This window comes from Salmo salar, chromosome ssa11 (assembly GCF_905237065.1).
Source record: "Salmo salar chromosome ssa11, Ssal_v3.1, whole genome shotgun sequence".
In the NCBI taxonomy this organism is placed as follows: domain Eukaryota; kingdom Metazoa; phylum Chordata; class Actinopteri; order Salmoniformes; family Salmonidae; genus Salmo; species Salmo salar.
Window position 1 is genome coordinate 95,683,988 of NC_059452.1, and position 27,495 is coordinate 95,711,482.

At 40.4% G+C, this 27,495-nt stretch overlaps 3 protein-coding genes across 3 annotated transcripts; all 3 read left to right on the plus strand.

The window, feature by feature from the left end:
- The first annotated feature begins 2,478 nt into the window (after nt 1-2,478).
- LOC106563673 (transmembrane protein 185-like) lies at nt 2,479-7,852 on the plus strand. Its single transcript, XM_014129457.2, has 7 exons — nt 2,479-2,886; nt 3,433-3,609; nt 3,776-3,983; nt 4,125-4,208; nt 4,329-4,505; nt 4,646-4,769; nt 4,923-7,852. The coding sequence occupies exons 1-7, from the start codon at nt 2,849-2,851 to the stop codon at nt 5,165-5,167; spliced, it is 1,053 nt and encodes a 350-aa protein (XP_013984932.1). The 5' UTR covers nt 2,479-2,848; the 3' UTR covers nt 5,168-7,852.
- Nucleotides 7,853-8,227: 375 nt separating this feature from the next.
- On the plus strand, nt 8,228-9,261 carry LOC106563672 (protein EOLA1). Its single transcript, XM_014129455.2, has 2 exons — nt 8,228-8,840; nt 8,963-9,261. Exons 1-2 carry the CDS (start codon nt 8,582-8,584, stop codon nt 9,175-9,177), a joined length of 474 nt encoding a protein of 157 aa, XP_013984930.1. The 5' UTR covers nt 8,228-8,581; the 3' UTR covers nt 9,178-9,261.
- A 1,528-nt stretch (nt 9,262-10,789) lies between these two features.
- On the plus strand, nt 10,790-14,420 carry LOC106563671 (high mobility group protein B3). The gene is made up of 5 exons (XM_014129454.2): nt 10,790-10,965; nt 12,501-12,703; nt 12,855-13,000; nt 13,242-13,416; nt 13,562-14,420. The coding sequence occupies exons 2-5, from the start codon at nt 12,554-12,556 to the stop codon at nt 13,694-13,696; spliced, it is 606 nt and encodes a 201-aa protein (XP_013984929.1). The 5' UTR covers nt 10,790-10,965; nt 12,501-12,553; the 3' UTR covers nt 13,697-14,420.
- The last annotated feature ends 13,075 nt before the right edge of the window (nt 14,421-27,495 follow it).

Genomic DNA, 27,495 nt, shown 5'->3' on the forward strand with positions numbered 1-27,495 from the left:
TCAGCTGAAATCGCACTGTGGATGTATTCGATCTCAGAATTGCATTGGGGACATGAATATACGTCACTGTACAGCCTTACCAATGGATTGTGGATCAATCAAATTGAGTATCAGTCTACTCAGTGACACCCACAGAGCACAATTGTGAAGAGATTACACAAATATTAGCGTCGTAATTGCGACTCTGAAACCACTGTGAAATGAGCCACATTAAGCTTACCAGTTAACCTACATTTTTACATTATAGTCATTTAGCAGACGCTCTTATCTAGAGCGACTTACAGTAGTGAATGCATACATTTCATACATTTTTTCCCCCGTACTGGTCCCCCGTGGGAATTGAACCCACAACCCTGGCATTGCAAACACCATGCTCTATCAACTGAGCCACACGGGACCATCCTACTATGTGTATTGGACATTCATATAGCAAAAAAAGTACTGTATTGAGACCATGTTGCAAACCTGATAAAGCAATGAGGCCTCTATCCAATAGTCAAGATCAAGTTGAAGGCAGTTGTCAACCATGATTACAGTTAATCCTGAATGAATTGTGAACAATGATAAGTGAGAAAGTTACAAAGGTAAACATTTCATACCCCCTCCAAAAAAGGCTAACCTTCCATTACAGTAATGGTGAGAGATTAGCATGTCTTGGGGGCACGGGACGCTGCTGAGGGGAGGACAGCTCATAATAATGGCTGGAATAGTGGAAATTGAATTTTTTAATTGTATCTTTATTTAAGTTGGCAAGTCAGTTAAGAACAAATTCTTATTTTTAATGACAGCCTAGGAAAAGTGGGTTCAGCCAAGTTCAGGGGCAGAACGACAGATTTTTCCTTGTCGGCTCTGGGATTCAATCTTGCAACCTTTCGGTTACCAGTCCAATACTGTAACCACTAGGCTACCTGCCGCCCCAGAATACCTGGAAACCATGCATTTAAAGTATTTGATACCATTCCACCTATGCTAAAATGCTAAAACAGCCATTATCACGAGCCCGTACTCCCCAATGAAGGTGCCACCAACCTCCTGTGCTTGGGGGTATGATATTTTTATGTCTGTAACTTTGTGACTCATCATTATTCAGAATTCATTCATTAATCATGGTAGTGTCCACATTAATGTAGAAGTGTTTAGAAACATGTTCTATTTTTATTTACAATAAAAGTGACTAAAATGGCACAATACATTATTTACCATTCACTTCTATTGTAAATAATCTGAAACACAACCAAAACAAACAGCAAATGCATCCAACATGTTTGTAGTCACACGCTTGATGTAATCATTGTGTGCTATGAAAATGGGACCAAATAACATTTGTTTTACTACTTTAATACACATCTAAGTGAATTTGTACCAATACTTTTGGTCCCCTAAAATGGGGGGACTATGTACAAAAAGTTCTGTAATTTCTAAACTTTTCACCCAATATGGAAGAAAATACCCTCAAATTAAAGCTGACAGTCTGCACTTTAACCTGATAGTCCTTTTATCATTTCAAAGTCATCCAAAGTGCTGGTGCACAGAGCCTAAACAACAACAACATTGTCACTGTCCCAATACTTTTGGAGCTCACTGTAAGTACGCCCCAAATGCAATTCTGAAGTCTAATATATCCACAGTGCGACTTCAACTGATTTGTAAACGTTTTGTTAAATGAACTAATTATTGTTTTTTGTTTAATTTATATAACAACATTTCAACTTTGTTTAGCATTATGTAGTCCCAATATGGTATGATTCTAATATTTGTATCCATTTGCGTCACTTTCAATGAGGGACTTTATTTTGAAGCGGAACCGCAAATTCCACCGTTGTGGCTGGCTAATCCTTATAGTGGCTAGCTTCACATAAGTGGTAAATGGCAGGACACAAACATACAGGATTCCCTCTTGGGTAATGTAGTTCAAATGTGTTTGGCATCCATGACAAATAACATTATCCATTATAAACTACATCAACCAAAAACATAACGAAACCAAGCTGGTGTTTCCAGAAATCAAAACATTACATGGTACTCTGGTTTTTGTATTTTTTTTCACCAATTGATAAATAATTCTTATGGGATAATTTGCTAGAGATATCTCTTCCCCATTCATAAAATATACATGTGCATTGTCTTGATCCTGTAAAACATCCGCCTATTATATTTCTGCGTTTACACTGTCTATGGCTACAATGTATTATTCCGCAAACTGTAACGTTTTTGTGTCAGTCATAATCTCTCATGGACAGATTCTCATGGACATGAAACGGCGAAATTACACACTTTCACGAAATAATTGTACTTCAGGGTAACCAAGATTATGTCAATCAGAAGAAAAAATAAATAATTATGTCAATCAGAATATACCATTGTGGGTTTGTTCGACATTGCAGCAGACAGTGCAGGAGACGGCCGACTGACTGATCTACAAACCACCTTGCTTCATAAATAACAACTCATTATTATTTGTAGATCAGTCAATCACAATTTACCCATGATACATCACGGTTTTTATGCTTTCGTTCTTATTATACCTTCAGTGTCTCGAACACGGCAACTAGCGGGCTGTAATGGTGATTGAGCTACATTTGTTGCCAGTGGTAGTAGTAGCACAAACCGTTTCTAAACCTGTACTGTCTTTGGCAGTTAGCCTACTACTTTTGTACACGATACTGACCCCCTAGTGCCTGGCACTTAACAACACTACCATGGACATTCCGTTTGCGTCTACGTGAACCGCGATAGAGGGCTAGTAAGCAAGCAAGCTAACTTTTTGCCTGATTAAAAACAACATCCTCTTGATGCGTGATTGCATTATTAATACAAATAATGGTTTAGACGATTATAAGTTTTAGTCATGAATCTTCGGGGATTCTTCCAAGATTTCAACCCCAGGTAACGTAAAGAGATATAACGTCTCTACGGTTATGCTAACTAACGACGTTAGAGCTAGCCAGCATATCTGTGTTGGAAAGCGCCTAGCCAGATAACGTTAACTAGTTAGACTGCCTACTACTATTCAGTCATTGACTATCTGAACCGGTGAATCATGACAGAACGAACTAGCTAGCTAACGTTAACTTAACGTCGTTGGCTAGCAGCTTCGGTAACTGGTAAGGTCAGCTAGCTAGTTATTATATTGGGGAAGAACAGCATAAGCTACCCAGTTAACGTTAGCTATTTTAGCAAATGTTATTGGCTTGCTATCCAGCCCTGTTGTGTGTTGCTGTCAGTCGTTTAGTATTAGTTAGTTAGTTATTGCATGCCAGCTAGCTAGATAACTAAGCAACTGAATGGCCTAAATGGCCAACTCCACATAGTTCAGTTTCCTTGATCTGGAATCGCATTGGGGGACGCATTTTTGTACCAATGATGATGAGTAGCAAGCTAAATTGATTGCTGAATAGATTAATGGGGATAATTGTTTTTCTCCTCACTTAGTAAGTTCCTCATCTATGCCTGCCTGCTGCTGTTTTCGGTTCTGCTGTCGCTGCGTCTGGATGGCATCATCCAATGGAGTTATTGGGCTGTCTTTGCCCCCATATGGCTATGGAAGCTCACGGTCATCATCGGTGCCTCAGTGGGCACAGGCGTCTGGGCCCACAACCCACAGTACAGGTGTGCTTTTTAAACAAATGCTTTACTCTTTTGTAGGTCTTTTTTTGTCAATGTGGCTGTCTTATCAATATCATATTGTCCTAACGAGAAAGCTGTCCGGTTGCGATAGCTATCACTGCTGACTAGTATGTCTCATCTTACTGTGCCTGTCATGCTGGTTATGCAGGGCTGAGGGTGAAACCTGTGTGGAGTTCAAGGCCATGCTGATTGCTGTTGGGATCCACCTGCTCCTACTCACCTTTGAGGTTCTGGTGTGTGACCGCGTGGAGAGGGGCACTCACTTCTGGCTGCTGGTCTTCATGCCCCTCTTCTTCGTCTCGCCTGTCTCTGTTGCAGCCTGTGTGTGGGGCTTCCGCCATGATCGCTCTCTAGAGGTCAGTCTGGCATTATATCAGTCATAAGGATGTTATTTTTCACAAATAGTCTATTTAGGCTAGATATCGGTGAATATAGTATACTTGTCTACATCCCTCTTCACCCGTTTACTCTGTTCTTCCTATCTCTCTTTGTATCAGTTGGAGATCTTGTGCTCGGTCAATATACTTCAGTTTATCTTCATTGCCCTACGACTAGATAAAATCATCAGTTGGCCTTGGCTGGTAAGAGAACAACCTGCCCAATATCTAGGTCTGGGGAAGAAAAACGAATGGGAATTTAGGACAACTTACAGTGAGTTGTAAAATATGTTGATATTATTTATTTCATGTTATTTTGTTCAGGTTGTCTGTGTGCCACTGTGGATCGTCATGTCCTTCCTGTGCCTTGTGGTACTCTACTACATTGTGTGGTCAGTGCTCTTCCTGCGGTCTATGGACCTCATTGCAGAGCAACGGCGTACTCACATCACCATGGCGATCAGCTGGATGACAATCGTTGTACCCTTGCTAACTTTTGAGGTATGTGGTCATGTCGTCCATCCTTCAGCTACTATTGTGGTCAGAGAGCAGAAGAAGGTCAGAAGTTGAGAAAGTAATATTTAATTTTTTGTACCCTGTTTGCCTTGTTTTTGTTGTTGTCTCTGTCATTGGCTCTTCAGATCCTGTTGGTCCATAAATTGGATGGCCACTACAGCTCCAGCTATGTGTCAGTATTCGTGCCTCTCTGGCTATCCCTGGTGACTCTGATGGCCACGACCTTCGGCCAGAAAGGAGGCAACCACTGTGAGTTACTCCTCGATGGTGATAGTGGTGCAACAGCAATAATTGTCATATTGAGGCAGTGTTCTTTTTATTTTTCTGAGAATGCAGTCAGTGTAACTCCTCAAATATTTCTCCAAACTATTTGTTTTAACTGGTATTTCTCTTTTCTAACAGGGTGGTTTGGCATCCGAAAAGACTTCTGCCAGTTTCTTCTTGAGCTCTTTCCCTTCCTGCGGGAGTATGGGAACGTTTCCTACGACCTGCACCACGAGGATGCTGAGGTGTCCGTAGAGATGCCTGCACACGACCCGCCAAAAATAGCCCCCATGTTTCGCAAAAAGACTGGTGTGGTGATCACACAGAGCCCAGGGAAGTACTTTGTGCCTCCTCCAAAACTGTGCATTGACATGCCTGACTAAATTAAAGCTTTGCAACTACTGCTCTAGAGTTTTGATGGACTTCACATGCACCAGACAGCTGTGGTGCTCTGACCACCCATTTTAAGAAGAGGCAGAAGAGCATAGTTTCCATGTGGCTCACTCCTAGTGAGCAGTGGGACTGGAATTCAGACCTGACTTTCTAGCAAAAACGAAAAACCATGGCAGAGTTTGTGGAACAAAAGGTACGGTAACACTTTATTTGGATAGTGTGTACAGCATCTACAGATGGACTATCAGTAACATTTCAACTATGTACTAACCCTAACCTTAACCCTAGCCCTTATTCTAACCTTAACAAGCAGTTGCTTATCAACAGATAGTTTGTTAATAGTAGGGATTAACTGTCCCGGGAACATACTTCACATTTCCCAAAAAGATTTAATGACAAGACCTGGGAAATAACAAATAAAATCCCCAATGTTTGCTCTAATGCAATTCCACAAAATACACATGTGCAGCAGCTGATTAGCAAAAAATTAAATAGGTTGTTGCATGGAAGCCTTTAGCCTAGCATATTTACTAAACACAAAGACGCCATAAATTCAAAGCACATGCATAATTGACACTGCTGGACTGCACACTCGACCTGAATGCAGTTAAACCCTACAGTATAGGCTATAAAATAACGTGTGCCTCTTTGAGCTGTCATTGTGACTCTTAAGACAGTCTCAAATTTGATAGGCCTATGCACAATTCACTACATAGGCATCTCTGTCACAATTCAGAGGCACAAGGGAAAATTGTATCTTCTCCTGTCTTAGAGCTGGGGCAATTTTTCTATCCAGTCCCAATCCCACTAAAACTCAAAATTCTGACATTCTGTAATCCATAGGTTGCATTATCAAAGGACGTCTCTCGCCTATGCATGTCAAAATAATGCAATAATATTACCCCTACTTCTCTGCGGGGTCTCGTCCTTGCTGCCCATATGAGAGTTTCGGTAGAGAATGTGTGATCAACAAACGGCATGGGAGTAGATGTGAATATTTTTTAAACAGAGTTGGTCCCCGTTAAGATACTTTATGTTAAATGATTTCCACTCTTCATCTCCCTGTTATTCATCAGCTTTTCTGCTATATAATCATCAACTCGATTTTGCCAAACATAGGACATAAACTCCAAAGAATGAGAGAATATCTAGCAAGTTTAGCAACTTTGACTTTGGTTTGACTGATGTTACAAATGTTGTGTGATTCGACAATGCTGTACTCTCTGTGCGCCCTGAATGTACTCTGTCGAGACTAGCCTACTTCTGAAATGCGCTGAATTAATTGAGGAACATGACAACGCTATGAATTTATGAATGGCCTGTTTCGCAGTTACACTGTCATTACTAAATATCAGTTTAATTTGCTCTGAAATCTTTAAATAGTGACGCAGCCAAGCCGACAAGGTGGCACAGTAACCATGTCTTGGTTTAAACCCCTTTAAATGGTTTTTGCTGTATTCCCCGGGACTCTAGGGATAAATATGAAGTATTCTCGGTATTTAAACTTGGTAGATTTTCGGGAAAATATGAAGTTGGTAGTATGAACATCTTTAGAGCACCTACAGATGGACCATCCTGACTATCCAGATAAAGTGACCAAAGGCACTCTTATATCATCGTGAGTTTTTCTATTGTTTTGACAGTGGAACAAGACGAAGATCCTTTTTATTTATGTGATATGATATACTGTACAGTACTTTTTATTTCCCTTGTGATGTTTTGGCCAACAAAATCTCCAAAGAGATTTTAATATTCAGATGTCTTTCACATGATTCCAGTTGAAGGTGCATTATATGCGTGTCAGAAGTTGTGCTAGCAAATTTCCCAAACCCTGTGCATCAATGCTTGGATGATACTGTACCAAGATCATGCTTATTAGGCTAACTGTTTTAAATCTAAGATTAGCTTGCTACTTGGGGATATTTTCTTATGTTTTATTAAATAATTTAACAGTTTGAGTAACATTTGTTGTAATATAGTAGTGTACGATATAGGATTATACCCTAATACCCATGTGTATTTGGATAGTTTTGCGTTCTTGAGGTCTTGTCCTGTGTATTTAAGTTACTCAACAACCTTGTCCCTCTAGCAACCCTTTTTATATGGCAGGATGACATCATTGTTGCTCCTAGTTGTTGACCTTTTCTGTTACCATAATTGATCTGATTCAGGGTGCACAACTTCACCTCAGTTCCTACTGGTGTGTGCTGTTTTTTAGTTAAACCACCAGCCGGCCTCTTCAACCTTGCCAGGACTGCATTGGGTGATGAGTAAAGGAGAACCTGCAGTGCTGCTTCGATATCATTTTACCTGTGTAAAATGCTTTCTTGGTGAAATTCTCACCTTAACACAAATGGTACCCCCCCCATTCCCCTTTGAACTTCTGACATATCCCATTGTTTGTTTTGTCTATGTTCTGTGACCACTCTCTCTCGGCTGGCCTGAGAGTTAAGCATTACTTATTTGAAAACACATTTTTGACTGGGGATGGACCAATGGTATACTTTCCCCTCTATTGTACCTTGTTTCTTGCCCTCCACCATACACATTATGTTGCAATATAGCTTTTTTTTCCTTCTTCTTCTGGCAAGCACTTTAATACAAATGTTAAATATATACTTGCTCCAAGTGACTGATAACTAACCAATAACAAACAATAAAGTTATTTAAAATTGTATCTGGTCATCATTTCCATGTCTTGTAAAATGCATTAACCTTTATTTCAAATTGAAAGAATACTTTTTGGAAATCATTTTCTGTTTTAACATTGTATACTTGATTGCTGATCGGTTGCAATTTACAACGAAAGGGATAGTTCTGGATTTTGGCAATGAGGCTCTTAATCTACTTCCCAGAGTCCGATGAACCCGTGGATACCATTTTTACGTGTGTCCAGTATGAAGGAAGTTATTTTCGCGAGCCAATGCTAACTAGCGTTAGCGCAATGACTGGACGTCTACGGACGTAGAACGCTAGCTATTATGGAATGAATGGATGCCTTGGACTTGTGAGTCACTAGATGGCACTATGCTCCCATTCTAAACATTTTGGAACTCTCATTACCTTCTTGAGACGTTTTTGTTGGATTTAAACAGGAAGTGTCTATAGTTAGTCTTGTAGCTCAAAATTACGTTTACGGTGCCTCGAGGATTTGCAGAGTTAATTGCATTTGTTATACCAAGGTCTCTAGACAATAGTCAACCATTGTTAATTACAATTACAGTCGGATACATGTAGCCAGCCAGAGATTAGTGCGACAAGCGCAGAACCTACAAAAGGGGTCGATTGACTGCGTGATTATGTTGAGTGCAACAGCCATTTGTACTTACTAGCGCAGTATCTTACGAGTGGTTTAGAGTGATAAAATACCTAGCATCTGGTTGTAACATTCACGTTGAGTTAAGATGACATTACAAGTGGGTTGCCTATCATTCAGGCAGCCGTACGCGGGGTTAGTACTTAATGGTGTAAAAAGTATTGAGACACGTTGGCGCCCCTTGTTGTCCACAATGGAAAACTGCACTCTAGCTATTCATATTGCGCAGAAGGACTGGGAGGGCGACCAGTGGAGAGACATGCTCACCAATACACTTGGAATGAGCCATATGCAAGTAGAGGAGCTTCTGGCTTCAGGTGACAGATTCGGCCGTGGAGTCGTGGCAGGTAAAACAGTACTTTTGAATGACTTAGCAAGTGGGGAAGGAGGACATACACAGCACATCTCAGGCTTGATTTAAACTAGAGTTGATGAATATCCCCAACCCCCTGTCATTTCCTTGTTTCAGGCTTGGTGGAGGTGGGGGAGACTTGGTGCTGCTCTGACAGTGTGCCAGAGGAGGATCTGAGGGAGATGGAGAAGGCAGCAGTGCTCACTGGGCTCACAGAGAAACACCTCACACAGCTGTCAAACCCACGCTGGCTCAAGGAACCCCTTTATGCCAGAGGTCACAAAGACATTTGGACAGTGGACATCCCGGTACAATTACTGCCATCTGCGTAGAGTAGTTATAAAATAATGTATACTAACACGTTTCTAGATATGACTCACAAGCTTTAAGGTGGAATAAATTACCAATGGACTGCATTGTGAATGTGATTGTATATCCTGCATGTCTAAAACTCTTATATTGACACCATAACTTTGTTGCAATAGGCATTTATTATTAATTTAAATCTATCTGCAGGGAGAATGGGAGGTAGGGCAATCATTAGAGCTCTGTGAGGTGAAGCCTTGGGGGTAAAAGAGGGTGGGGATGCCATTCCTGCCATCACTAGTTGTAGACCGAAGGTGGTCATGTGGGTCTGGTGCTGGGCTTGACAAGATGCTTGGGAATTCCTCTGAATCTGCAACTCCCCAGACATCTCTTTGAGGACAGAGATCAGCTTGGGAAGTAAGCCAGTGCTGCGGCTGCTGGAGCTGCTGCTGTCATCACTCCTCTCAGCCTCCTGGGCTGGAGTGCAGACGTCTGAGACCAACGAATGGCTGAAGTGCTTAGGAGTGGAGCTCTGCATTCAGCCTAGTCGGAGTTGCATTGCCTGTGTCTGCCAAGCTTGGGCTATGCTGGTGGCCAGCGCTGTTCTTGTTGCTGTTACCCAACTTCTCCCTCCTGTGCCAAGTCTCGTGCATTTGAGCAGCACACATCTCTTCATTTGGGGTAGGAGATGTTTGAGTCCTTGGCAGAAATTGGGATTGCAGTAGTATTGCAACAGCAAGGTAAAAAATCAGTGTCGTTCAATTAAGTCACATGTCAAAATGTAGGCCTTGGAAACCACCACAACACCAACGTAGACATCTAATGATAAGATGCTAATTCTACTCTGATTTCAGAGGACTCGTCTGATGTGCCAGAGCGCAGAGTAACAGATGCATTCAACACCCATTGAATGTGGCCGGTGTCAGTAAACGTCCGCAAAAAAAGCGTAATTAAATTGTTGCCAGCAGCACAGTTAGTCACCAACGCTCTGGATAACATAAACTCAGCTTAACCAGCTCTGCTAGGGTAAGAAAAATGGTCAGTGAGGAATTCTCTAATTTCTGCCTGGAAATAGCTAGCAAGCTAGTTTGGGTGCTTGACTGCCGTTGTGAGTTCAGAATGCTCGGATCAACCCTACTCCTCAACCAGAGCGTCCACTGAATTTACGAACGCCCAGAGCACACTCTGAGCGCCCTCTGGCACTCCAGAGTGGATTTTCGAACGCACCCAGTGTCACAGTTCAGATTGTTACATTCCAAATAAAACGGATCAAACATTCTAGGTCTGTATATTTGGGGGAAAGATAGGCACACGATAATTATTTATTTATTTCACTATATTGTAAGAAACAAAATGTCAAAAACAAGCCATCCACAGAATGTTAATGTCTCATCCTTTCTCCTCTTCCTACTCATCCCTTCATGATATACGTGTGTGGTACTTTACAACCAACACAATGTGTAGCCTATATAGGCCTACATTTGTGAACATTGTGTTCATAAAACCCATTTCTAAGCCTATACAGAATTCGATTACTGAAGGAAAGATGTTGCATATTGTAAGTTTACATAAACGTTTAGCTTTGACAAGAGGCTTTGCTGTTGGTCCAATTGAAGTTGGGATGTCATGAATATATATTATGTGCTCTCCAAGGTGCTAACCAATACATACTAGTGGAGGTTCTTTCAAATATGTGAAACGACTATCCAATCAGACCGGTCTCGTAGTCAGCTAGCGCGAGGCTGTGTATGGTACTCAGCTGTTAAAGGGAAGGACGTCGGATCGTGTGACTGACTGCGCTCAAACAAACACAGGTAGGCAGACGACAGGGCCTATTGAAAACAATTGTTTGGAATATATTGGCATCCTATAAGAAATTTATATTTTGGCGTACTTTTTCCTCATTCTTAACAATGTGTTCATATTTCTATTCATAAAGTTTAATTATTGGCCTTTTTATATAAAATGATTCTGGTTCTTTGGGTAGATTATCGAAACGTAACATTTGTATATTGAAAAGCATTGGCATTTGTTCGATTCAAAGTTGTGATTTATTTTGAAAAAAATTACGTCCTTTTTATATATTTATTATATATATATCATTTTTTAGACTTTTCATTATCGAGCATATAAGTGCATTAAAATGGCTGGCCATTGAACGACTACAATCAGCCATCAAATGTTATTTCAAGACTGACAATCTAATGAAACGACACCAATTTGTTTTAATCTCCGATATATTTTCGTTCCCTCGATGTCGAAAATGTTATTTCGTTTCTTTTGCGTTTCCTTCTGGTTTGAGTTTGCTGTGTTTGACTCGGTGCTGCCATCGCTATACCAGTCATGGCTGGCTTGTACAGCCTTTGTTACTGACAGCTCAGCTGTGCGCCGGGCGGTGCTTGGAGAACTTTGACAAGCTGATGTAATGTCCGCGTTTTGGAAAATAAATGTATAGGCCTATAGAAATCGAAAGAAGCCTTTTCAGTTGATCAAATTATTAAGATCAGAACGCATGTATTGCGTTGACATTGTTCCCGTGCCATTTGTAATCCGTGGCTGTGTATGAATGGCTTTGTTGTTAAGCCTTCCCCTAGCAGGGAAGCCGAAGCCATTTTAGTCAATGCACTCCTATAGGCGATCTACCCTTCATTCGGCACCAAATACAGTCCCCATACAAGCGCCTTTAGAATTGTGTTAAAATGTGGTTAATGGGTCTATTTGTGAAGGAGAGCAATACAAAACACGAAATGTTGATAAAATTAAAGGACAGTTTCTGTCATGAGAATTTTTTGCACAAAATGGAAGATGAGGAATTCGCTTCTAACCGCACGTAGGCCTATATTGAGTTGCATCACCGACACATGCACTAAAAATAATTTCAATTAGCCTAATATCGGATGTGCGGTTTGACGGTGGATGACTTGAGTAGCCTAAATATCTCTTCAATCAACTAGCACATTTCTACTTTGAATTTAAAGTAGAATTCATTTAACAATCCAGGCAGCATTGCTATCTAAAAATCTGCTCTAACAGGCCTACTTTAAGTACTATTTTAATCTACTTCTTAAGCCACTGTGTGCGTCGGCGTGGGCTAACCAACAAAATACGATTAAATCAATTAACTGTACAATAGCTTGATTTAAAAATATTTCAAGGTGCAGTCGTTGACATCTTCATACATACCACTAAACTTGTATTATGGGAATAGCTGGGCATCTTGTCTTGAACTACTTAAGTATAAATTGTCAGAAAATTTGTCCGTCATAGAAGGATCATTGTGATGTGCTTTTGAGTTCCAGACTCCGGAGAGAGAGCGTTTTAATTTAGCTTTAATGTCTTTGTCTTGTAGGAGCTGGTGGACGATATTCTAGTGGTGCAAGAGAACATCCACCATTTTTCAGAATGGCAAAAGGTGACGCTCGTAAACCGAAGGGCAAGATGTCTGCCTATGCCTACTTTGTTCAAACCTGTCGAGAAGAACACAAAAATAAGAATCCAGAGATCCCAGTGAACTTTTCAGAGTTTTCCAAGAAGTGCTCTGGAAGATGGAAGGTAGAGGAGTAACATGAAACGTTTTAGTATTTCAGTGTGAAACAATTTTGTCATGATCATTATTTTCCAACATAATGGTACTAGGCTAGCATAGTTCAGTCATATCCATTGCTATGCCATCTTAACATTTTACTTGCCACTTGTTTTTCAGACAATGTCTCCAAAGGAGAAGTCAAAGTTTGAGGACCAGGCCAAGCAGGACAAAGCTCGCTATGATTCGGAAATGACGAGCTATGGTCCTCCTGGGAAGAGGGGCAAGAAGGCACTGAAGGATCCTAATGCACCAAAGAGACCTCCGTATGTCTCTTCCTAAAACTCTATAATCATCTATAGAATTATGTTAATTATTTAACTACCATCTTGCACTGTTTCACGTAGGTGTCTTCAGATTCATTTTAATTAGTTGTGCTTTTGAAGCAATTTGAAGTGATATTGATTGCATATTGATATATGCTGCTTATTGTAGACAATTCACAACAATATGGTTCCTTTTCAAGGCCTGCAACAATCTGTAATGACTACGTTTCTTCTCTTACAGATCGGGATTCTTTGTTTTCTGTGCTGAGCAGCGCCCCAAGATCAAAGCCCAACACCCAAACTTTGGCATTGGGGATGTGGCCAAGAAGCTTGGTGAGATGTGGAACAACTTGACAGACTCCAATAAGCAGCCATATCTTGCCAAAGCCAACAAACTCAAGGAAAAATACCAAAAGGTAATGCCATTGAGAACTCTGTATTTGTCTTAAATGTGCAATTTAATGGGATTTTACCACTGTGCTCTGACTGGTGTCACATGGCAAGGAATCGCTAGCTAAATATTGCAAAAATGGTGGATTAAGACTTGTTTATGGTTTCTAGGATGTGGCAGATTACAAAGGAGGAAAAGTGGGTGGGGCAGGAGCCTCTAAATCAAAGAAGGCTGAAGACAACGATGATGATGACGATGACGATGATGATGACGAGGATGAGGATGAGGAAGAGGAGGATGATTAATCATCTTTGACAAATTAGAAAATGCTATTGTGTTTGGATAAGACACTGGCTGGTGAGCAGACTCATCTGTAGGGTACAATTGTCCTAGACCAAAACATCAAATTGGTTTTGAAACTATTTTCTCCCTGTAGTTACTTTGTTTGTCCTTTGGGTCTTTAACACTGTGCTCTATCAGTGTTCTCCTGATCCCTTTTTGTTTTTCTCAGTTGAACAAGCCTATTTAAAGCAATAGCATAAGAGTTCATACCCTTTAACTCCTAAAAGATGTCTAAGGTGGCGTGTGTGTGCTACCATATGGCTATTGAAATAGTTTTTATTTAATTGTTCTATTTTATTGGGATGTTCATTTCATGGAATTGTAAGTTTGTGTTTGAGGGATTTGAACCAGTGTTTATCTGTATCTAGACACACAATCCATAGACTTCAGGCAGATGTCCAGTCTGACAACCAGGTATTTAACATTGCCCTGACCTATTATAACAAAAACCTGTGCTTGAAGCAGGGCTGATCCATTTCACTTTATGGCTGAAAGGAATGATGAATTCGTTTTTTTTGGGGGGGGGGTTCCATTTGATTAAGTGGAATTACTTTTTAGGTGTGAGGATGTCTTCCTCTTGACTGACATTGACACTACATCTTGACGAGTTTGGAGTTTCTTTGCGCCTGCAATTTTGTTTTGTATGTTTAGGATACCTCTGGTTTAAAATAAATAATTACATTTTTACGTTCTGTGTGGCTCCAAATTGATTTCTTCCCTGCATTGAAAGGACTGCACTTTTTATTTTTATGTTGTGCCTTTCTTTAGCTGTAAATTTATTAAACTTTATGCAACGTACTATTTTGATATTACACTACTGTTCTTCAGTAGTGACTTTGACACTCATTTGCCTCCTATTAAGAGGAAGAATATGTGAACTGCAGCCCATCTCTCCCCACATGCAACGGACAAAACACTCAGCTGAGTGGAGTGGTTCACATGTTGGATAATAACCTGCAAAAGAGCAACAAAAGGTTGACTGAAATGTACATCCATGACCGACGCAATCCTAAACCTCACTGCTGGGGCAGCAGACAAGTAACGTTTTTAAATTAACATCAAACTTATCAATAGATTTAACTCTTGACAAGTCTCCTGACTTACGACGTGAGGTTGTTAAATGGAAACATCTAGTGAATGATGCCGCTTGACAGGGTGACTATCAAAATGTCACCTTTTTAACCATGACCATGGAAAAGGTTGAGGTCTCTGTGTGGTCCTTCAAGGTGACCCTGAATCTCTTACAGCCAAGATCCTTTTGGATTGCTACCAGGGTTGCCCGGTCTCGCAAACATTTTAGCCCAATGACATCTTAACCTACCCACAAGGCATGTTATTACAAAATTAAGAATGTTACTAGAGAAATCACCCTTATTAAACTCCAGATCATTTTGTCAATTGACTGGTATGATTAAGCAATAAGGCCCAAGGAGGTGTGGTATATGGCCAATATACTATAAAAAACAACCCTTAGCCATGGTATATTGGCCATATATCACAAACCTTATCAAATTGTATTGGTCACATACATGTGATTAGCAGATGTTATTGTGGGTGTAGTGAAATGCTTGTGCTTCTAGCTCCGACGGTGCAGTAATATCTAACCATTACACAACATATACACACAAATCTAGTAAAGGAATGGAATTAAGAATACAAAAAATATATGGACGAGCAATGTCAGAGGGGCATAGAATAAGATACAGTAGAATAGTATAGGATACAGTATATACATATGAGCTAGGTAATGCAAGATATGTAGACAAAGTGACTAGTGTTCCATTTATTAAAATAGCCAGTGATTTCAAGTCTGTATATAGGCAGCAGCCTCTGTGTTAGTGATGGCTATTTAACAGTCTGATGGCCTTGAGATAGAAGCTGTTTTTCAGTCCCTCGTTCCCAGCTTTGATGCCTATCGAAGGTCTTGCTCAGCCTCAACATCACAGGAAAATGTGGTTGGTTTATTAAATGCTGCACAATTTAGAATATTAGTAGTAGGCTATGCCTACTGCAAAATACCAAAAGGATAGAATCGTTATGGGTCTATGCATAGGCCAAACAGATCAACAGAAACACTTCTTTATTCAGGAGAATCGCACTGAATTAGCCTATTAATTTCAGTGCAGTTACGTTCTTACGTATAACCTTAGCCTAAACGTAACCGAAAACACCCCAGCCTGTTTTGATCACAGATGATCAAGCCTGAACATTTCAGCTGTTTGTCATTGATTTAGCCCACAATCACCTACATTCTTAATCTGGATTTTCACAAAAAATATCCTGACTAGGATCCTGACTTTTCCCCATGTTATATTTGTTATCAATTAGGCTAAAAAAAATATCACACACAACACCTTCATGTTACTCACCTTAGATCACAAAGTCAGCTAATTTCCACTGCATTCATACGCAAATACATTTGATTCATACACTGGCTTGTCTGGCTGGAATGTTTTTATTTTAAACAGGCCTTTCCTTATCTACACTGAAATAATATTATTTCAGTAGTCCTGGAGCTATGATTATGACATTTAAAAAAAAAATCATAATAATTAGTACACCCTTGTGGTTGAATATATATATATAGTATGTCCTACTGTAGGATACAACAAATAAGGTTGAACTAACAAATACCATCAAGGGATACGTTACAATTTACTATAATGAACATCTTGTGAAACAGTCTGGCAATATTTAAGATTTAATCTGGCAATATTTAAGATTTAAATATATCAAAGTTGATATTTTTTTGTTACATGTCAATTTACTTTCTGATTTTTTTGTCCACTCATATGGCAATCAGACTGAAATACTGAATTCTGGTGTGTGGAATAGAGAGGAAGTGGGTGCTGTATGGATGGTAGGTTCTGCCTGTCACTTGTTCTCAACAGGCAGTCAGTATCGGAAGGGGGACTCGGAGACTGCAAAGTCCAGGCACTGCTGCTCTCTTTGTTCTGAGTGTTTGCTGTGCTACTGTTTTTAGTTCATCTGTGTATCTCACATTATGTGCCGAGTATGATAGTTTTCTTGCTCTTTCTTAGCAGAGAATGACATTACATCATCGACAGCTACTGTTATTGTCATGAAAAGTTGGAGGGTGGTTGGTAATGGAGGACATCAGGTGGATCCATGTCTGGGTGTTAGGCAGAACCCCTGGGTCCTGGAGAACAGGAGCTGAGTAAAGGGAACAGGGTAGGAGACAGATGTAAACAAGCAAACACACATGTTACAGGTTGATCAGGTATATAAAAATAGTCATTGAATGATTTAATTAAAATGTTTGATTTGACATGCAATAATGTTAATGGCAGACAAATGTATTATTTCTTACATTATTAGGCCAGAAATGTGTTTTGTGTTATTACATACATACAGCCAGGAAGAACTATTGGATATCAGAGCGGCGGTAACTCACCAGCATCACGACCAGGAATACGACTTTCCCGAAGCGGATGCTTTGTTCGCACCCCCCCCAGGGCAATTAAACAGATTCCAGAGGCCGACCCAAAACAACGCCGGTGGTGGAGAGGTACTCGGAGTGATCTTCTTCTAGTCCGACTTAGGAGGCGCGCACACCACCTACCGCTTCCGAGTATATTACTCGCTAACGTTCAGTCTCTGGATAATACAGTTGATGAGCTCAGGGCGAGGGTTTCTTTCCAGAAAGACATCAGGGATTGTAACATACTCTATTTCACGGAAACATGGATCTCGGGATATACTGTCTGAGTCGGTCCAGCCAGTTGGGTTCTCAGTTCATCGCGCAGACAGGAATAAAAATATCTCCAGGAAGAAGGGCGGTGGTGTATGTTTCATGATTAACGACTCATGGTGTAATTGTGATAACCTCTAGAGGATACAATCCCGCTAAAGGGATTGGTTGGACAACAACCAGTGAGATAGCACGGCGCGAAATTCAAAACAAAATTATCTCAAAATTAAAATTCAAGTATTATACGGCATTTTAAAGATACTCTACTCGTTAATTCAATAAACATTGTCCGATTTCAAAAAGGCGATATGGTGAAAGCAAAACATTAGATTATTTTAGCATAGCACCTTAGCAAAAAGAAAAAGAAAAAAAAAGCAATTTTCCAAGCACGATAGCCATCACAAAACCAGATATACAGCTAAAATTAAGCACTAACCTTTGACAATCTTCATCAGATGACACTCCTAGGACATCATGTTAGACAATACATGCATTTTTTGTTCAATCAAGTTTATATTTATATCCAAAAACCCAATTTTTACATTGGCGCGTGACGTTCAGAAAATGTTTTCTCCCCATAACTTCCGGTGAATAGGCACATTTAATTTACAGAAGAACTCATAAACGTTGACAAAATTTATAGCAATTATTTAAAGAATTAGAGATAATCTACTCCTTTATGCAACCACTTTGTCAGATTTCAAAATAACTTTACGGAAAAAGCACATTGTTCAATATTCTGAGTACAGAACTTAGCCTTCAATGCTAACCTATACAGTTAGCCTACAACCACGACACATCTCTAAAAATATGTTCGAAATATTTACTTACCTTTGCTGATCTTCGGCGGAATGTACTCGGATGGGCACCCACTTCCACAAGAAATGTTCATTTGTTCTGCAAAGTCCATCATTTATGTTCAAATACGTCCGTTTTGTTGACCCATCCAGAACACTTTACAATGCCATGTGGCGTGGACGCAAATCCATAGACGAAATGTTCAAAGTTCCATTACCGTTTGTAGAAACACGTCAAACAATGTTTACAATCAATCCTTTAGGGTATTTTTTTACGTAAAATTGCGATAATTTTACAACCGGGCAATAGGTATTCATCCCAGAAGAAAAATAAAAAACAACGAAGTCACGTGCACGCGCGTCACAAGACACCTCTCCTCAGACTGGCCAGTGATTGACTGAGCCACAATTTTCTGCCCGGTAACAGGTGACGGTTAAAACCAGTTCCTAAAGATTTTTGACAGCCAATGGAAGAGTTAGGAGGTGCAATGTAAATCCTATGTCACTGTAGTTTTTCAAGGGATTCAAAACAAAAACTACATTTCTAATTTCTCCCACTTCCTGATTCAATTTTTCTCAGGTTTTTTGCCTGCCATATGAGTTCTGTTATACTCACAGACAGACACCATTCAAACTATTTTAGAAACTTCAGAGTGTTTTCTATCCAAATCTACTAATACTATGCATATTCTATTTTCTGGGCCAGAGTAGTAACCTGTTTACATTGGGTACGTTTTTCATCCGGCCGTGAAAATACTGCCCCCTAGCCCCAACAGGAACTCAAGTCCTTTTGTTCACCTGACCTAGAATATTATCTCCCAAGATAATTTTCTTTGGTTATTGTCACGGCCTTGTATATCCCTCCTCAAGCTGATACCACGACGGACCTCAAAGAACTTCATTGGACTTTATGCAAACTGGAAACTTTATGCAAACTGCATCCGGGATGCCTACAAGGCTCTCCCCCGCCCTCCTTTCGGCAAATCTGACCATAAATCAATTTTGCTCCTCCCTTCCTATAGGCAGAAACTCAAACAGGTAGTACCCGTGCTAAGGACTATTCAACGCTGGTCTGACCAATCGGAATCCACGCTTTAAGATTGGTTTGATTACGCGGACTGGTATATGTTCTGGGTAGCTTCCAAGAATAATATTGACGTATATAATGATACGGTATAGATGTTGTACCCACTGTGACTATTAAAACCTACCCTAATGTCATGACGTTGCCCTCTTTGGGAACTGCGAGCACCATTCCCCTCTCTCTGCACCATCCCCCCCTCTCTCTCTCTCCTGCACCCAGGCTGCTGTTAGGCAGGTCATAAATTCCTGGAGGAGATTCTTCCTCATGGCCAGACAGTATAGAGAGAGAGTGAGTTTTCATAGAGAGAACAAAGGAACTTCTCCCACCTCACAGAACTTGAGAACTGAACAATATTCATGTTCTGGAGAATGTATAAATGGTCGGTGAAGTTCCTGGAGAGAGAGTTTATACAAGAGTCTCAGTTGTGAGGCTTGCATCTAATTGCTGTATAAAATGAATGAGTAAAGATGAAACTATGTGAAATTATATAATGTGATTTTAAACTATTTAATGAAGGAAACTCCAATTCCCTTTGGAGTTTAACTAAGTCATGGGCCCGCCCCATGAGCGCAGACATTAATCTGGCGTCATGGGACCGCCCCTTTCTGCTCTTCCGAATATAAACCCCACCTTAGGAATTTATCTTCAGACCATGGTTCTCTCAATTACGAGAGGGCTAAGGTTTGAGTAGAGACCATGCTTCTCTCAATTACGAGAGGGCTATGGTTTGAGTAGAGATCAAGCTTACCTCAATTATGAGAGGGCTAAGGTTTGAGCCATTGCTGAATTCTTAACCATATCACGTGGTAAAACTCTGAGACTATCAAACCCACAGAATAAGAACAAATCTTTGATACTAATTACTAGTCTGCAGCTAGGAATTCGGTATCATTGAACGCGAAGACCGACAACCGCCGAAACATCTATTCTATAACAACATTGCTGAATGTTACTCTGAACTATCCATTCAAACCACGGCAGAGAGATAGAGGGCGGACAAACTCTCCAACAGAAACAAACTTTCCAACAATCACGAGGACACACTGAGCGTAAATATATATATTGATTGCAATTATTCCTGAATGAGTGAGCGTTCATGTGCAAAGAATTAGCATTTCAATTGTTATAATTATCAACTTTGTAGTGTCTCATCTCAGTCGACCCCCTCTTCCCTTTTGTCCACCAAGCCGGGATACCGGTTTATCCCACTAGGGAAACTCCGCTATCATTTCCTTGTAACTATATCTACTGTTTGTTTGTGTGCATTTCTGTGACTATTTAGTTAGTAAATGAATGATTTAAGACAATTGATGTATGGATGACTCATAGTGAAGACTGGGTTTGTGCAGATAACCAACAATTTACAACGTTTGGAATGAGACTAACGTGAGGTAAAGAATAATTCATTAATTGGAAGACTAATTGATCAGATATTAAAATATCTGAAAGTTATATTAGGAAAATTATAACTTTGTAATCTGAATATTTTCCTTGGTGCCCCGACTTCCTAGTTAATTACAGTTACACGATTAAGTTAGTTTAATCACGTAATAATAATTACAGAGAATTTTTGATAAAAATACGTCTTCAGTTTAATGATGCCAAAGACACAACACTAACTAGAAACCGGACTAACTGCTTTTGTAGTCCAACCAGACTACAAAAGGAAAACAAGCCACGTCGCGGACACTGAGGTCTTGCTTCCGGACAAGCTAAACACTTTCTTTGCCCGCTTTGAGAATAACAGTGCCACCGACGCGGCCTGCTACCAAGGACTGTGGGCTCTCCTTCTCCGTGGCTGACGTGAGTAAGACATTTTAAGAGTGTTAACCCTTGCAAGGCTGCCGGCACAGACGGCATCCCTAGCCACGTCCTCAGAGCATGCGCAGACCAGCTGGCTTGTGTATTTACAGAATATTCAATCTCTCCTTATCTGTCAGCTGTCCCCAAATGCTTCAAGATGGCCACCATTGTTCCTGTGCAAAGGTAACTGAACTAAATGACTATCGCCCCGTAGCACTCACTTCTGTCATCATGAAGTGCTTTGAAAGACTAGTCAAGGATCATATCACCTCTACCTTATCTGTCACCCTAGACCCACTTCAATTTGCTTACCACCTCCAATAGATCCACTGACGATGCAATCACCATCACACTGCAAACTACCCTATCCCATCTGGACAAGAGGAATGCCTATGTAAGAATGATGTTCATTGATTATAGCTCAGCATTCAACACCATAGTACCCTCCAAGCTCATCATTAAGCTCGAGGCCCTGGGTCTGAACCCCGCCCTGTGCAACTGGGTCCTGGACTTTCTGACGTGCCGCCCCCAGGTGGTGAAGGTAGGAAACATCTCCACTTCGCTGATCCTCAACACTAGGGCCCCACAAGAGTGTGTGCTCAGCCCTCCTGTACTCTCTGTTCACCCATGACTCCATGGCTAAGCACGCCTCCAAGTCAATCATCAAGTTTGCAGACGACAGAACAGTAGTAGACAATGACGAGACAGCCTACAGGGAGGAGGTGAGGTCTCTGGGAGTGTGGTGCCAGGAAAATAACCTCTCACTCAACATCAACAAAACAAAGGAGATGGTCGTGGACTTCAGGAAACAGCAGAGGGAGCACCCCCCCATCCACATCGATGCAACCGCAGTGGTATCCGTCAAGGGACTTGCCCATGGCAGTCTCGTTGGTCCGCTCATCCAAAACTGGAGTCACCATACATCTACACATTCACATTATGTATAAAACTAACTGTGTCAATTTTGAAAAAAAATATAAAATTACTGGAGGCCTATGAGAAACAATGCTACAACCATTACATTATTAACCACTAAAATGTACGCTAACATTGATTGAAACCAATTAGCCTAGAGCTAACTAGCGTTTTGCCAAGCTAAATGTGGTTAGCATCAGGCTAGAGAACTTTTAAATGCTATTTTTGTACAAATATTAACACAAACACATTTTATCGTGACATCACATATTTACATATATTACCTCAAGTAAACTGAGCCTTTGTTCATAGAAAATAAAACCAATTGGATCTAAAGCGTGGTTAAAAAAAAGGACAGAAAGTTTGGACGCCATCTTAATCCCTTCTCTTACATGTAAACCATTAGCAACCTAGTCAACCTTCATTACTTACAATGGGGAAAATACCAACCAGTTTTTCACTGTTAAAACTCCCTTCAATTGCCTTCAAACATCACCAAACTCATGGACTATGTAGTTAAACATGTTACCTCAATATGTTGAGTCATATTGCACTTTTGCACATTACATACCTGAATTAATAGGGTATAATGGTGAGATGGAGAAACGTTCGTTTTCAGTAGAAGGCATTCTCCAAGATTGAAGAAGAAACCTCCAAGATCTCACTAACACACTCCATTGACTGCACAGCTCTCCCTAGCAGCAATAATCATATACATACATTCAATGTAAATGCCTGTGAGGCCTAGAAAATGATACAAGGGATGGCTCCATAAAATAACAAACAAAATAAAACATAAAAAATATGAGCATACATATTTGTGTGTCACATATACACATGGCATATGCTTGGGTATCACCTTGATATCGCTGATCTGCTTGCCTCAATAAATTAATGCTAGAGCATTGGTAGCTAGGATTAGATATTTGTGACCCGTTTCAGGAAACTAGGCGTACGTCACAGGTCACTATTTCAAAGGAGAGCCGTTTGAACGTAAACTTTATTTTTTGATCAAAAGGAGAAAGAGCCATTTACAGAAAGAGCCATTTGCTTGGCTAGCTATAGCCTAATGTTAGCTATCTAATGTTAAAGTTGCGTCTTATTCGTTTCTGGTATCAGAACAAAATAGTCAGCACATAGTAACTTCTGATTTAGCTGTACTTTAATTAATGCAAACACGTGTATGGTAAATATGTCGTTCGTATACGGTCTCTCTGTGACACCTCGCAGGGCAAACAGAGAAGAGAGCGTCACATTCTATTGTTGTCTTTTATACTCTGACAGAGATAGTTCCCGCTGAATGCTGGCCTGTCAGAGGGAGGAGGAGCGTGGTTTAAACTTGCTCCTCCTATCGTCGGCGCGCAGGCTGGTCCCAGCGTCGTGACGCACTTCCTGTTGCCGGGTGTCGTTCTTCCTGTCTTCAGCAGTTGATTTATCCGCAGTTCATATACTTAATATTGTAGCATAGCTTCCCCAGTATATTATAAAGGTTATGCATACAAATAGCCAGTTCAACCCTAACAATCCCCCTTTTCACACCCCTTGGGGTGTGAACATACTCTAATAAGAAATTTCAGGGAAATTTAAGAGTCCCCCTTTTGACACCCCCTAGGGTGTCACTCAACACAATTTGTATATCTCCATTTCAATTATTATATATTTCCTTATAAACCCTTACATCCTTCCGTCTACACCTCACTTGTACTAGGTTGACTATCAGTCATCCAGGAACTTCAAACCTTCACATAAGGAAAGACAAATAGTATACACGACAAATTCAGAACATATTATTCAACACGTATAAAAAGAAAACCTTTTTGCGACTGTGGCTACACCTAACATGTGTGGGACAGACACTTTGTCCCAGAACTTAAAACCTTCTCATCCACCTGCCACTACATTCAATACATATGAATTTATTGTGCATACGCTTTATTCAACCACTTCCTCAACAGTAAAACAAGGATCATCCTCTGACAGATCCATCTTTGGCCCAGAGCTGGATTTAGTGTTCTCCGGGGTCAGTTCCATCAAAGGCATCATTCCGGTTTGCTCTGACAACTTCTGTAAGAGACTTTCTTATGCAAGGGATTATACAGGCAGCACAACATATCAATAATAGGAACACAAGTACTAGGGTCAGAATTCCAGTAACCACCATAGATGTGTACTTGCCAAAAAAGAAATTCATCCAATTTCCCTCGTCTACCCCTGCTTCACCCTTCATCTCAGCAGATAGCTTGTCAAGTCTCAATAGGGCTTAAAATCATATCATTTCCATTACAATCCACCCGTTTTGCTAGATATTTCACATACATTATAACACATCTATTTTTATTGGATTCAGAAATTTCACACAAATTCAAACTAATTCATGCATCCCAAAAGATGGTCTCATCTAACATGTGCTCCTCATATTTGAATGAATCCTCCACCTTGCTCGGCAGTAGGTACTTGTCTCATTGGTCTGAACTTTGACTCGGTCCGTAGCTCACCATCTGCTCCGTTGTCCATCTCTCTAGAGTTCTGGTGATTAAACCTCTCGCACACGGGACCAAACAACAACCACACAACCCAAACACACTCATACAGGTGAAAGCAGCCCATAATACAGTTCTTGCAACACTTTTCCATTTCCCAAACATGAGCTGTGTTATCAGAAATGTACGTACAGTAATGAACCTAATCATTCTACTTACACCGCCCTCTTTGCCCGTAACCTATCGAGAGTCAGTCTATTTTTCCAGGTCATGAGGGAGGTGGCGGATAATTGGTCAGAGAACCTCTTTACTGCATCCCCGGTTTCATTCATGAATCTCTGTTGATTATAAAAGATGTCATTAATTCAACCCACATTTTTATTTATTGTCAACTACCAAAATAATGTAGTGTTAAAGCCTTCACATATTTGATTCATAACTTTGTATTCATCTGGAACTTCCCTGAGGATGCCAATAGCATCCATCTAGACAAAGCTATTTCCATCCTGGTCAAAACTCCTCCTGTGCCTTCTTTAGCCTCCTATAACTGGTCTCTGATAACTAATTCGAACTGGTTGGACCAATAACCCCAGGGCGCAAGTTCCTAACCACCCTTTGTGGTCATTTCTGTCGTATGCGTCCTTTGCTGGTACTAGCCCACCCTTCATCAGTTATAGGTGCTATGAGGTTACACATTTTCTCCTGTGCTTTCAAACCTAAGTCAGTCACATTAACGATTACCTTTCCAGCCATTAAAATCATCTTATTTCTCGGTGCCCTTCTTGTATCTATAACACTGGTGCTCATCAGGAGTTAAGGTGAACCGAGGTGGTTTGGCTAAGTACTTCAATCTGGCCAACCCCAATTCCTGTACAGCTGTCTGCTTCCCCAGGAAAATGTTTAATGCTTACCTAAAATTCTACATCTTGTTCTTCTTTGACTCCTTATTCTGTAAGTCACTCATCAGTGTATTATATAGTTTATCTTCTACTTCTTCTCAATGACAACGGTATCGTATGATTAGTACCCGTAGGTGGTGGATCTGAATATATCAGAAAGATTAGACTATGATGCAGCTCAGAGTTTCTACTCTTCCCAAAAACCGTCAACCCTCTCCTGCCCTTAGTCTCTCTGCTTGGTACCACCCCATACTCACACCTCTAGGAGCACACACAGTGATGAACGGTCGGGATAGGAAATCTTCGTTAAGGAGGTAACCCCCGGACCTTGTTGGTTCTCGGTTCTTCTCCTAACTCTGTGTGTGATCATCAGTGCTCATATGTGTACATACCTTCTTGCAGTGGGTAACGTGGACCCAAGTGACTCTCTCAGCTTTTCTAATGGCAAAGGCAGTGGTTAACAGCACCTGGTATGGGCCTTCCCAACGGGACTGCTTCCAGTTTTTTCTCCTCAGGGACTGGATCCACACCCAGTCTCCTAGTTGGATTGAGTGAATCACCTTCTCCTGTAATTCACCTGTTGGACACAAAATCTTGGACATACGGGTTTGGTTAACAAACAGTCTTCTCATGTGCTCTGCTAGTATTTCTTCAACTTCTATGTCTACCTGTTCTGGTCTCTCTAACTCTGGCATTCTATAGGCTCTACCTAATTAGCTAAACTGTCATCCATCATTTAAAAAGATGGCTCCTAGTAAACCAACTCTAGGGATCATATCTTGACTTAATATTTTAGCTACCTTATCATGTCCACCAAGTAAGTTGGGAACGCTTCTACCCATTTGCTATACTTCTCTATTCTTGTTAAACACCCCTTCTTCCCCTTAATTCGGAATAGTTCAATAAGTCCATTTCCAAATGTTGGAATGGAAATTCTACAAAAATGTTTTTGTTCTAGTAGCATCCTATCCTGTTCTATCGCCTGCTCTACCATACTCCCCCTTTTTTATACATGGCTCAAGCCATGTATCAATTTTGCTGCATTACTAAACAGTGTCTTTGGTAAGGTTAGTAATTTATCCTTATGTCAGCCCTTCTCTTGTAGGATTGCCCTCTTTCATTTTCCACATGTCCAATTCTCCCTGGGGCATTCATCCTTAGCTACCCTGTCACAATTCTCTATCAAGTGTCTTAAGATGTATCTGTGCTGCTTTGTGTGGTTTTAAATGCCTATGTGCTTGTCTGTGTAAATAGTAATATCTCTCCTTATAGAATTTACCAAACATAAACTTAAAATCAAAACTAAAATACATGCCAATGGAGCTGATAGGATATTAATACATGGAGGGACTATCTAAACGAACCTAACTAAATGATCATTCTATCTTCTATTCTTATGTCTTTTCTGTCTCTCCCAGTGTCATTTCTGTCCTCACCTGTTTATAATTTAACTATGCTGGTCGTCACTCACTAACCGTTATCTAATTCTTCTATGTCACTTTTATCTTCTCTTCCTTGCTTATGCTCTCCTCCTACATCCAACCCATCAAGGTCTCAGCAGTGCAGGGGAGTACTAAATGTCTCATTGTCTTATTACATAGCTACTTAAATTTATCTCGATACCCTCAATAATCCTGGATCACCTACAGATGTCATATTTCCCTGTCCTGTTGACTTAAGTCTACCATTATTAACCTTATTTAACAACAAAATATAATATTACTATTATATTAATTCCACAGTCTTGTGTTAAATCTCTTCCACTGAATACAACCACAGCTGACTTCCTAAGGGAAAATAAACGTATCTAGATAATGTAAAAAGTACTCCTGCTTATTAATCTGAACTACTCCACAAAGAAAATGTATTATACCCTTGTTGTCATTCTGTCTTTTCATTGGTTAAAATTATCACTTGTGTCTATGAACTTATGCAAGTAACCATTTCGGGTGCGATCGTAAATTCATTCTGTCTATGTACTCCGATTTCAAAGCACTCTCGTCTGAGTGTGCAGAATAACTGATAAATTTACGAACGCTCAACACCCATTGAATATGGCAGTTGTCAGTAAA

Bases quoted from the DNA above. Each gene is read 5' to 3' on its own strand.
- LOC106563673 (XM_014129457.2), top strand. From the start codon at position 2,849: ATGAATCTTCGGGGATTCTTCCAAGATTTCAACCCCAG. The intron at 3,610-3,775 runs GTGTGCTTTTTA...CTGGTTATGCAG, and splicing joins GCCCACAACCCACAGTACAG to GGCTGAGGGTGAAACCTGTG. The intron at 3,984-4,124 runs GTCAGTCTGGCA...TCTTTGTATCAG, and splicing joins GCCATGATCGCTCTCTAGAG to TTGGAGATCTTGTGCTCGGT.
- LOC106563672 (XM_014129455.2), top strand. From the start codon at position 8,582: ATGACATTACAAGTGGGTTGCCTATCATTCAGGCAGCCGTACGCGGGG. The intron at 8,841-8,962 runs GTAAAACAGTAC...TCCTTGTTTCAG, and splicing joins CGGCCGTGGAGTCGTGGCAG to GCTTGGTGGAGGTGGGGGAG.
- LOC106563671 (XM_014129454.2), top strand. From the start codon at position 12,554: ATGGCAAAAGGTGACGCTCGTAAACCGAAGGGCAAGATGTCTGCCTAT. The intron at 12,704-12,854 runs GTAGAGGAGTAA...CTTGTTTTTCAG, and splicing joins AGTGCTCTGGAAGATGGAAG to ACAATGTCTCCAAAGGAGAA. The intron at 13,001-13,241 runs GTATGTCTCTTC...CTTCTCTTACAG, and splicing joins AATGCACCAAAGAGACCTCC to ATCGGGATTCTTTGTTTTCT.